Consider the following 12747-nt stretch of genomic DNA (forward strand, 5'->3'; position numbering starts at 1 on the left):
TTCCTTTTTTAATTTAAGCTGCCCCCTAGTGGCTGGAGTGAGCAAGCTGGTTATTTCTTTACAAATCCATAACTCCGCACAGGAATGGGCTGGAGACTTACTTTTTTGTTTGTTTAACATGCTCAGGAATTCATGCTCGTATTCGCGATCTTTTCCTTTCAGTCATTACCCAGCCCCATTTTGTTGCAAACTTTTTCCCAAACCATTTTAACTTCCCATGAAATTCACAGGAGACACATCATGTAAACTCACCTTTTTTATTTATTTTTAGCTTTAAACCATATTGTAACCCTTGTCCAAAACAGACCTGGAGTAGTATTCCACTTCATCCTCAGTCCTTGAATCCTCTCTCTCCCTCTTCCTGGTTTCTTCTTCTACTGTTGAAGCTCCGATCTGTACTTCCTGGTTTCTATTGCGTCATAGGAAAAAGACAAAACCGTGGCGCCCATAATCCAACGTTAGATCTGTCCTGAGCAGTTCAAAATCTGTTCACTGCGGTGCCACATGGGTGATCAAAGTGAACGCTTTTTGTATTTATCAAGTCATTCCCACTGCTGCCTGCGGGGGGAGCTCCAAGCAAACTCCTCACCAGCCCTGGCCTCTGTGTTTTAGCACCACTGAAATAAAGTCTATAAGGATTAGTGAAATTAGAAAACGTAAGATATGTAAGATTTCTTTTGTCAAATTTTATTACAACAAGATTTACTAATTCATGCATCATCTAATCTTGCAATAAAGACTCTTTGGTGATATGCTGTGCAGCTCGACATGAAAGGAACATCAAATTTAAATATGATCTATTTACAAGTGTTGCTTTTACTCGGAGAGAAAAGCCAACATTCCGTTTTGTTTGGAGACTTTTGCAAAAATCACAGCACAACTACAAAAAAAACCTCAAGCATTTTCCAGTCAAAGCAACCTCCCTCTGCCTTAACTGCGGCTCATGTATTCCTCTGAACTACGAGGTCCTCTGATCAAACTGCATAATTCATGGAGACAGAGTGAGGCGGGCAGATTTCTCGCAGCTCGGAGGTATACGATGTGCTGAAACCGCTGACGTGGCGCGGACGGGAGGCGGCGGAGCGCTCCGGTGGACGTGTTTTTCGAGAGCAGCTGAGCGCGTGTCAGGCCGAGCAGCTGTGGACCACAAAACACCTGTCTCCTGCAGAGTGTGTGCCTATCTACAGCACCGCGGGGGATTACGCGGTTATACTGCACACCATTTTGGGCCTCAAGTAACTTTTTTTTCTTTTTTTTTCGTGGACAAGCTGCAGAAACTGGTCTTCGATTCGACGAAAAGAAGTTACATGCACAACTACTACACAAAAAAATTCCCTAAGCATTTTGTTGATCGGGGAATGGTTAACTTGTTTGTTTTTTAATACTTTTTAGCTTTGATAACAGCACATATACGCTGTGGGGTTGTTTCAATGAGCTTCTGCAATGTCAAAAGATAGTGCTGCATTCATTTTTTACCAAGATCTTGTATCGATGATGACTGATTGCGACCACTGCGCAAAGCTTTCCCCAGAACATCCCAAACACTCTTAATGAGGTTGAAATCTGGACTCTGTGGCAGACGATCCGTGTGTGCAAATGATGGCTCATGCTCCCTGAACCACTCTTTCACTAAACGAGCCCATTGAATCCTGGCTATGTCATCCTGGAATACAATGCCATCAGAGTAGAAGAAAATCCATTGATGAAATAACATGGTCATTGAGGATGATCAGGTAGTAGCTCATTCTTTCAGCACATAGTGTTGCCGAACCTAGACCTGGACCAACTGCAGCAACTCCAGATCAGAACAGTTAGTTAAATCCAGATGGGAACTTTTTAATTTGGATTTAGTAGTGTAAGTGTAGTAAAGAGATTTGACTAGATCATATAGCTATGGTCTAATTTTCACGCTCACTCATCCTGGCCACATAGGGACTCATTTGTACCTGTTTATAGTGTTAGGGGAAACCATAGAACCTGGAACCTAGAGTGCTAACCACTGCACCACCATGCCACCATTAACTGTGGTTAAGCTAATGTTAGCAATAGAGTCTTCAAAGTACGTTTCCACTTGGGAATCATAATCATTTTCACCTATGAGTAATAAAGCATTGAGACCTTAAAACTTTGCACTACAATGACCCCACAACGATGTCATTATTCCTGCAAAAAAAAAAAAAAAAAGTGCACAATTTTAACTCTAAATTCATAATCACGAGGCACCTTGCTCAATGTGTTAAACTGCTTAGACATCATGGTGCCGTATTTGAATGAAGTATCAAAAAACGGTCACGTCAGTTCATCGTCTTCGCTGTCAGGGGGAGGGGGCGGAGCTACAGCAGGTGTCCCGGGGAGCAGTGAGCATGCTGGGAAATCTGCAGAGGTTCCTTTGATCTCTGTCATCTGTGATAGCTCTGCGCTGCCACTGCATTCCTCTGTGACTCATCCACACACTTTGCCTGTTTGCGTGTCTATATCAGGACACACACACACACCTGACATGTCTGTATATCTTTATCAGGACACACATAGAAATAGTTGGATCATCTCCTCCATAACTTGTTCAATGCACTGTGGGAATGTAAATGGGCCGACTATGAATCAAATTTCTCTCATCCCTTTACAGATATTTGGCAAATGCATCTTGATCGGTATCTTACATTTTGTAAAATTGATCCAAAACGGCATATTCAAAGTATCTCTTGGCTTGCTTTCTGGTTAAACATAAAACATTGCACAGTTATTCCTCCTCAGACATGGCTAATTTAGGATGGGGTTTTGTCCATTTGAAGCCATTAATTGATGAAGAGGCCACTCTCTCACAGAGCGATGAATAAAAGCGGGCAGTAAATGCATTAATGTGATGGATTACCAATAACACAGCACTGAAATAATTAGTAAAGATTGGCCCATGGAAACACTCAATTCTGCAAACCGCATCTGAGAAGGAGGATGGTTATTGATTTTCATTCAAGTAGATGTTGCAGTAGGGTTTTTTTGACCAGTTTTTTTAATATATGTTGTACTGTTCCATCTGACGTTGGTAGCTTTTGACCACATCTAATATGAATCTGCTGATACAGTTCAATGAGGCTGTGAAAGCTCAAGGCTCTGAGAAAGCAGTACATTTTTGAAGACAAGGGGTGCTTGTGAGTACAGGTACTTTGTAAGCACGTTGCATGCAAACCCAAAGATAACTGGTTCAATACCTGCCCCTATTGCTTTCTTTCTTTACTCTACTTGACCTTTAGTTAGCCAGTTAAGTCTTACTGAGATTTCAGACTCGTTTTCATGGGAATCCTGATTGATATTACAGTTCCAATAACATCTGCATTCACATCAGTCTGGGATCGCTCCAGCTTAAATAGTTCAGGGAGAGGACGCACTTGAATGGAAGCACACCGCAAATTCATTCAATATTTAGTTTTGAAAAATGTGTGTTTGTTAAAGGAACAGGCCACCGTTTTCCCATACTGAGATTTGTTCTTACCCGAGCTTAGGCAAGTTGGCAAGTTGATATGTACCTGTCTGGTCTTTGTGTGTGCCAGTGGAAGAGCGTGGTCGCTTCTAACTTCACCTCATTTGGAGCCATAGGAATATGCTGGGAGAGGCTAAATGCTATCAACATCTTTGGTCTTTTTGCGTCACTGAGGGCACACAGTTCTTCCATACTGAGATATGTTCTTACCTGAGCTTAGACGAGTTGATACATACTGTACCTCTCTGGTCTTTGTGCGTGCCCGTGGAAGAGCGTGGTAGCTTCCAAGACCCGTTTGGAGCTATAGGAATAAGCTGGGAGAGGGTATATGCTAACAACATCTTTGGTCGTTTTGCGGGACTGAGCGCACACACAAAGACCAGACAAGTACTCATCAACTTGTCTAAGCTCAGAGAAGAACATATCTCCGTATGGAAAATTGGTGGTCTGTTCCTTTAAGTATGCCACAACCACTTTTGGTTCGGCTTCAATCAGATCAGCGGGAGCAGCACAAAATGGATTCTCATGTGCTTGTGTGTGAACAGGCAAGGTCAGGAAACTGGTGCACCTCGAAGAAACCACCCGAGCTGCCCATTTGCTTACTTCCTCATTTTACAGAACGATTAGCCTTTATGTTGTCTTTTCTCTGACTGTACAAAGCAAACTACGGCAAAATCCTCCGGGATCTGTTTAGCGGGGAAATCAAAAGTTCATGGTTTTGTGTCACGTCGAAAAGCCGACACGAAAAGGCTTTCGACCAAAAACGTCTGGTCCGTCTCACCCCCCATCTCCAGTCCGTCGTCTTTCCACCATCTTGTATGTTTTTGATGAATTATGCAGTGTCTCGTAGTAGTAGTGGGTAGTTAAAATATGGGTCAGTAGGATTCCACCCACGAGACCCCTGGACCCGCGCTCATTCACTGTCTGCTTCACTGATCGACTCACACCACGGAAACATTTATTTTTCATCAAATCTTTTTCAATATTTTATGGAACGCACCAAAACACTTGAGTGGTTTGGTGCCGCTTTGGCGTTCAGACTTTCATTAGCCTCTTCTGAATTCTGGGTGAGCCCCTGTTATATGAGCTTCTAGACTTGGGATATTGTGCTATCCTCAAATGCTTTAATCTTAACCAAAAAAGCAAAATGAGAAAACTACTACAAATGTGTTGACGTATTTGCACATTGAACATTTTGAACGGGTACATAATGCGACTCCCATCCTTGAGCCGCCCTTGACTTTGTCCACGTCCGTAATGCAATTAGCTGCGTGCCGTCTCTCAATGAGGGTTTTGTGTATGTCTCTGTCTGTCGGCGGATATGAAGTCGAGGAGGAATTTGCAGAGTCCTGCTGAGGGGGATTCTGGGTAAAAATATTCAAAAATATTGGTGGGCCACTTTCTGCGCTCAGTCAAAACAAAAACAGTAGATCTGCCTGTGTCAGCTTTCGCGGAGAAGTTGCCAAGTTGGGAAAATGCAAAATATGAATCTCATGTTCGGTGGTAAGACTTCACTTTTTCCATCCAACTCCTGCTGCGAGATTTCAGTAACTGATAATTTGTCATGAGTGTTGCATTAGTACTACATTATTTGATATGTTCCAATAAACCATGTTGTAACGTCATTCCCTTGTTGAAAACATATCTGCAGTTATATTCCACCTCAATTACGTTGTTAAGAGTTATCCTCCTCCCTTTGGTTTTTCTTCCTGGTTTTCTTCTTCTACTGTTGAAGGTCCGACGTGTACTTCCTGTTTATATTGCACCATAAGGAAAGGAAACTGTCTTTTCAAAGCCTATAATCCGACATTGAATCCGTTCAAAGCTGATCTGCACTGAATGACTTCAGAGATGCAAACCACGCAGTTTCTTTTAAGCAATATCCCACTGCTGCCTGTGGGGGGAGCTCCAGGCAAACTCCCACCAGCAATGGCCTCCGCGTTTTAGAGCCACTGTCTAATCCTTGCATAGACATTATTTCAATATATAAAACATGAAATATCAACACTCGGGTACCCAAAATAATGTTTTGAAGTTCCTAAAAGGGAAGCTGGAAGACATCAGTGATTTTGTGAGCTTCCCGTCATCCCAATTCTTTGCATGTATGAAGTAAGTAAGTAAGTAGTAATGTAACCTATGTTCTCCTTTCTTCTGTGCAGTGCTGCCGACCTGTTCCCCTCTGGATTTCCACTGTGAAAACGGGAAGTGCATCCGTCGATCGTGGGTTTGCGACGGAGACAACGACTGTGAGGATGATTCGGACGAACAGGACTGTCGTAAGTACCACCTCAACACGAAACACTGTACTACACACTACGCATCATAGACTAACAGAAAACTTTCAGAAAGATAGTTAACTGGAGTTAGCGGTGTCATTAACTCATTGACTGCCAGCCATTTTCAAATCAGAGAGCTCCCCACTGCCAGAGGTTTTTCAAGATTTTGACTGTTTTTTCAAGACCCACAGAAAATTTAGGTGTAGGTCTATGTCAACACGAAACCCATCAAAAGAAAGATTAGACTCTCTTCTTTCATCTAAAAAAAAAGATTTGTTTGTACCTCTTTCCATTCTTTAGTAATTGTCCGTAAAAAATAGGTGAAATCACCCAAAATGCTGTTTTCTGATCAAAGAGCAATGCTGCCACCTAGTGACTCAATAAAATAACTAATACTTCTTTTATTGAGTCACTAGGTGGCAGCATTAGGCAGCACCAACAAGATTTTAACACGAGACATGCTCAAGGCTTTGCTGCAGCTGTTCCCATTGAAAAACCTAATTGACGTCTATAGACGTCATTGGCAGTCAATGAGTTAACAAGGAGCAACAAGAGTTAACAAGAAAGTGTGTCAAGTGAGGAGACAAGCTCTTGTTTTCTTCGAGAAGTTACGCTCATGGTTAGTTTGAGACACACTTAAACCAATCATCCAGTAGTTTCACTCCCTGATCTTCTTGCAATCGCACCCTCTCCCCTCGGCTGTGCAGCTGTTTGAATCAAAATAAAATAAAAACAAATAGTCCTGGCTATAGTCTGGCTGTAGTGAGGCTATGGCAAGTGCTTTTACTTTGCGATTAGAGTTCAGCTTAACAGGAGATCAAGAAGTGATGAAAGTACTTCTTGGATATATAGGATCTCGGGAGGAGCTTTTTCAGAGCTGTGATGCTTAGTTTAACCACTGGAGAAGTTTCAAAGATTACTCAAAGATGCGCTTGCGGCTTGAAACACAGCTCCAGGGATGTTTTTGATGAGAGAACAGCATGATGATATGGCAAAAAGCTCTAAAAATGTGATTTTGCATAATTACTGCCCCTTTTGTCCTTCCGAACAAGAGCAAATTGTCTCCAGTTCGGCTTGACCTAAATCTAAAAGCTTTGTGGAAAAAAGCGTTAAAATAGCGGCTAAAGCGAGATGTAAATGAGGATGAAAAAAGTGACGGCAACACGGCGACAAAGTCTTACATTAGTTTTGTAGGTCTTAGCTTTCAAATGAGGCATTACTCTGGCCTATAGTGTGTAAGCGTCAGTCAAAAAGCTTTTATCTTTGGGTAAAGCTGGGTAAAGTGGAGAAAATGTGCTTGGTTAAGAATGGAAATAGGCACTCAAACACCAAAGGGAAAAAAAATGTAATCAAGATTTTATTTTTTACCATATTATTATATGTTATTAAGTTATATGGCTTTTCAGCGCTTTTCTCATTTTAAACATTGACGTTGTATGAACCAAGCCTTGACCCCACAGCCTTTTGGTTTGGACATACCCAGAGGTCAGCAGGGGTCAGTCGTCATGACAGCGCTGCGACCTCTGAAGAGTGTGCTTGTTTACCCACAATGCCCCCGGGACACATATATGCTGCGGGTGGAATATTTCTTTTTTTTTGATGGACTTGGCATTTTTCTCCGGTTTACAAGCAAAGCCTCAAAAAGCTCCGTCTGAGCTATGATTAAGTTTTTCTCTTTTCAATCTCCATTTGTGCAAACCGCCATTTCAATATTGAAGCGAGCGCCTTTCATTTTACGCAGATGTAATTACAAGCCCAGATTATCGGTTAGTTTTGGCGCGGGCTTCCTGGCACACTCGGGGTCCGTCGTCCGTCCAACACAAATGCACCGTGTTCTTTCACTAACTTTTAATGTAATGCAATTCCTGTGAGGTTTACGTCTTCTGAAAGCGGCCCCGCTGTTTATTTTAGCCCAGTTTCATAATTAGAGGTCACTTTGAAAGCGCAGATGGGAATATTGACCGGGTTTATCGCAGAGATTCTTCAGAAGATTCTCCTATTGATTTCTGATGGTAGTTGTGTGGGAAGACGAGAGCCGCGTCGCACAGAATGAAGCACAATCTGTAGCCAACCTCAAATTACTATTACTATTATTCTTTTAAATGTATAAAGCTGTGTTAGAACTATCTTGAGTCGTAATTAAATGAGTTTAAGGAAGAAATATGTTGGACAATGACACGAAATGCCATTGACTGCACCAAGCTACCGGTGCTTGAACTCATTTCTAAATAACAAAATGATATTCATGATTTGCATAAGGATGGCACAGTAACGAGTAAACATTGAGATATTTGACAACTTTTGAGTATCTCAATAATAGGCTTGCATTTTGCATTTTGATCACGTTTCTGCGATTCTGTGATACCAGAGCAGGACCATGTTCTTTTTCTCTCGGGACACAGACAGTGTTTGAATCAATAGTTTAGTAGTTTGTCCTGTGAGACCTTAAAATGGATAAATGCTTAAATGCTGGAATGAAGTCTGTGTGCGATGTTAATGTAAAGATGAGGAGAGCAAAGGGGAAGCGGTAAGCACTCGTTGTAGTCTGCACTACTTACAGCACACCGCGCCTCAGTTGACCTACAGGTCGCAAGAGCTGGTGCGCCGTCTGTTTGTTTGTGTGCAAGTAGGGCTGAAAAGTCATCAATAATAAACAACTATTTTAGTAATCGATTAATAGTTTTCTAGTAAACACAGACTCAAATAGAGCAAAAGAATGCCATGAAAATGATTTTGATGAAAACCTACTTTGCTTTTAAAGTTGGGGTCTGTAGTCGTCCAATCAGAATGCAGAATTAGCACTAAGAGCCTACAACAAACATTTACTTTAAAGAAGAACTAAGTAACTTGTTTACCTTAATAAATCCTTTCCCTAGTCCCTCTCGGGGTAAGACAAGTGTTAATGGGATGATTGGGGGGTCTTTCATCTCCCCCTGGTGTCTCGGGCCAGAAAACCACCCTTGCAACTTCCCTGCCTCCGGGTCAGAGGCCCCAATACACACTAATGGAATCACGAAGTAGAAGCAAACAGGCTAACGGGAAAGCTAACTGCGTAGTATTTACAGCCAAGTTTGAGTGAAACAAATAATTTACATTGTGTAATTGGATGAACAATATCCCTCTCTCCCTTTGCCTTTTCTGTCAGTGTAGTATTTACTCTCACGGACAATTAAGAGAGAGTAAAAAGAGTAAAAAAACTAGTTACTTAGTTCTGCCTTAAGTTTGCTCCATCAACATGTCTTCAAGCGGTGCCTCTTTAGCTTTATGTGATAATGAAAATAGTAAAAATAGAATTTTTTTTTCAACTTTAAAGTTGTATGACCATTTTTATACTCACTACTGCCACCTCAGGTCTTGTGTGTAGCTGCAGTTTCTATATTAAGCTTGTGCATGACGACCCAGAGTAATAACTTTTTGAGTGACAGTGCAGGATTTTAGAGGCCGTTGTGGTGAATACTGTATGTCTGGGATCATTCTACACATTAGGACATGGGTGGAACATGTAGGGGGAGGAAAATACTTAATTTTAACATTTTTAAACTCTGTATAGTCCCTTTAACAGCCAAGCAATTAATTGATTACCAAAATAATCGTTAGTAACAGCCCTACATGCAAGATACCAGCCAGCAGATCAGGCCCTGTGTCATTTGGACACATTTTAATTAGTGCAATTTACATTATTTTACAATATCACATCACTACACAGTAATGACAACTCAAAAGATGGACAACCTCAATTCTAGTCTAGTTTTAGTTCACTAAAATGACATTTAAGTGTAGTTGATTCAATATGAAATGAATTTAGTCAACTTCACTTTACTTTATTAAATATAATCATATTTAATCAAGGGCAAAACACAGACCTGTTCCTACGGCAGTGAATCAAGGCCCTTGATGATGCTTTTAGTCAATTATTTTCATATTGTTTTTTTTTATTAATCAACAAAAAATCTGTAGGGATTTGAGTCTCATGAACGACCTTTGCTTTAGTTTCGGTGTAATTTCAGTCACTAACCTTGTGTGAACTTTGTAAATCTAATCACACCCCATGACAGTGAAGATTTACCATCAAGTTGCAGCAATAAAGGCGGCAAAAGTAGCAGCAGCATAATAGTAGAAGCATAGTATTGGAAGTAGATGGTAAGTATTAACATCATGTAGTAGTAGGGTTCTTTTGTAGTAGTAGTAGTAGTAGTCACTATATGTTATTTTTAACCCCCGTTTCTCGTTGTTTGTGCTATTCCTGGTCTGACCCACATTTATCGGACTCAGACTCGTGTCTGTCTGTATCCCTGTATGCTCCTCTTCAATATTTCATCTTCATCAGTCAGTGTTCCCCCCTCTCCCCTCCTCTGCCCCCCCACACTGCTGATTATTTCATGCTTCTCTCCTATTCTTACCTCACTTTGCACCTGCGGGGCTTTGACATCAGAGATCGTCTACTCCCTGCCTCTTCCATTCGCACCCCGCAAAAATGAAAACGTCTCAGGGCTTGTTTAGATTCAGTAAAAAACTTCTTCTTCCTTTGACATTGTTTTGTTTAGTTTTAGTCCAGGCCTTTTGAGGAAATTCTAATTTGGTTTTAGTCCAGATTGAGTCAAATAAACCGTCTGCAGTTTGGCGTTCGACCCTGATATATTATTGTTGTTTCCACTGCGTCTGGCTGTGGACAGACACACCGTAATGACCCCTGCTGACCTCTGACCCGCGGCGTGGGTCTGCTGAGTGACTGATGAGCGCCTCCTAGGGGTCAGCACCCCTGCGACGGGACGGCCCGGCGGTTTAATAACGCATCCGTCAAAAAAACAACAACAACAACAGGGATTTGATTAAAGTTAAACGATTGGAAATGTCCCGGAGGCTGCGCGGGGGCAGGAGGAAGAGGGGGGTCAGAGGGCGGATGGTTACTGTTTAAAGTACAGGGGTCTGGGGCGCTCTTAAAGGGACAGGATAGAAATAAAACATCTTTATGTAATTTTTTAGGAAAAACATATGAATATGAGGATAACTCACAATGGCAGGTCCTGCCCAGATTTTTTGTGGCATAAATAAGCAATATTTGTAGATTAGTGTAGAGAGAATTTAAGGTAACACTTTGTTTTACACTACCCTTGATACATTATACCTACTCATTTTATTTATTTATATGTTTATTTGATCGGGACAGTGCATGTTAATGAACATACATGGACTCATGCATGTAAACGCGCCACGACGGATTGTAGCCTTGGGCAAATTTGCATCCGTTGTCCCCCCCTCGCATTCTCAGACACACTCTCATTCATCCTCGCCTATTGTACATGTTTTTAGTGATACCTTTCCATTTAAATGGCTAGGTAACCATAAAAGTACCCAGAGGAAACCTGGGTACACAAACACAGACATAGGGGGAACATGAAACACAGAAAGGCCACACAGAAAGACCCCGTCCAAGTGGGAATCGAACCTGAGACCTTTTTGATGTGAGGCACGAGTGCTAACCTCTGCACTACCGTGCTGCCCGTGTACAGTTACTTGTCCCGATGGGTTACACCATGGAATAATGTGTATTAGTAGTTTAGAGGTACACAATGTAGCTATAAGCCTAACCTTAAGCCCTAACCCTCAGGGTCTTATGTCTTATTACTTTGTGTACCTAGTACTTTGTACTAACACATTAATCCATTGTGTACCTACGAAATAGGTACAAGTTATTACAGATTGTTAAATAGTACTTTACATTGTCTTAAATTTGGTAGGTTCAAAGAATCAAAGGTAGTGTGAAATAAAGTTTTAATGAATTTATCAGAATATAATTAATGTACGTAAGATAAAACAATGGAAGTGAGTAGAAGCTGGAGAATCCGAGTCTGTCAATACCAGCTTTGGTGTTCCTCTCGCCTCCAGCGTCTGCACACACTGCTACAGTCTGATGTGTGTCTGGTGTGTTTGTTAACATGCACGGTCCCCACTCACCAAAAATGAATCAATTCAAATCATTGCAATCTATAATGACAATCTCCCATGGATCTGCTCCTGCATCTCATTTGTCCTCTACGTCCTGTTGGTTTTTAGCTTTTTAAAAATATATATATTAAGCGGTTGCGCTGTTGTACTGCACAGGTCTGCAGCGCTTGCTAATATTATTGTTGTGTTGCCGTCTCTGCTTGTCTTATTGTGTGTTCGTTGGCAGCTGCGTCTGCGCTGTGTTCCCAGAGAAAACTTTCCCCCGAGGGACGATGAAGTTTAATTCATACATTAATAACAACAATAATAATAACATGGATGGATGGATGGATGTTAACAATGACAATAAACTACAGAATCTGAGTGACATCTCGAATGTGATCAAAGTGGAACAATAGGGCTTTAGACCATGTCATTGTTTCAGAATGACGGATGTGACAGACGTAGATTTCCCCTCAGATTATACAATGATGCTCCTGAAAGCCTGCCTGAGATAAGTGTATTTTGCGCCGTCCTCCATTGATTGCTGATAGATTGATCGGCTTGTGTTGGCACCTCCTCGCGTCTCCCCTTTGTGTCCGTCCGCCGTGGTTTTCGGCCCCTCTCTGTCCGGTGCCGCCGCAGAGCTATCGACCCGAGGTGTCCCGGGCCCATCCGTCAACAACGCTCCCCGACAAAACCTGTTTACTCCATTGATCTCCTGTCTGTCCGCTTCAGACCGGCCTCGGGAAACGTGTCTGCTCCCGAAATGAAATATTTTAACGCCACACTGCCCAACATGTCACCCGGTAAACAGCTCACGTGAGTAAAAAAAAACCTAAAAACTTGGGTTGCCACTCCTCATCTCCTCAGGTTTGTTACTTTGCCGGGAGCGGGACAGCTCCACGGTTCAGTTGGTCCTCTTCCAAATGCTTTTTTTTTTTTTTTTTTTTTTTTTTTAGCACAGGGCTATAATACACAACCTGACCAAAAAAAGAAGAAAATTGTGACCAAGCCAAGCCTCTGCGAATAGAAGCAAAATGTCCTCAACAAAAATCCGTCACTAAA

The 12747-nt window shown here is 41.8% G+C and overlaps 1 protein-coding gene across 2 annotated transcripts in view; it reads left to right on the plus strand.

The window, feature by feature from the left end:
* lrp4 (low density lipoprotein receptor-related protein 4) overlaps positions 1–12747 on the plus strand; it is a 190260-nt gene that overhangs the window by 119190 nt on the left and 58323 nt on the right. For both annotated transcript variants that reach the window (XM_079555012.1, XM_079555013.1), the window contains exon 3: positions 5638–5754. In XM_079555012.1, coding sequence (XP_079411138.1) covers positions 5638–5754 — 117 coding nt within the window. The remainder of the gene's footprint in view (positions 1–5637; positions 5755–12747) is intronic.

Source organism: Gobius niger, assembly GCF_951799975.1.
Source record: "Gobius niger genome assembly, chromosome: 4".
Classification (NCBI taxonomy): Eukaryota; Metazoa; Chordata; class Actinopteri; order Gobiiformes; family Gobiidae; genus Gobius; species Gobius niger.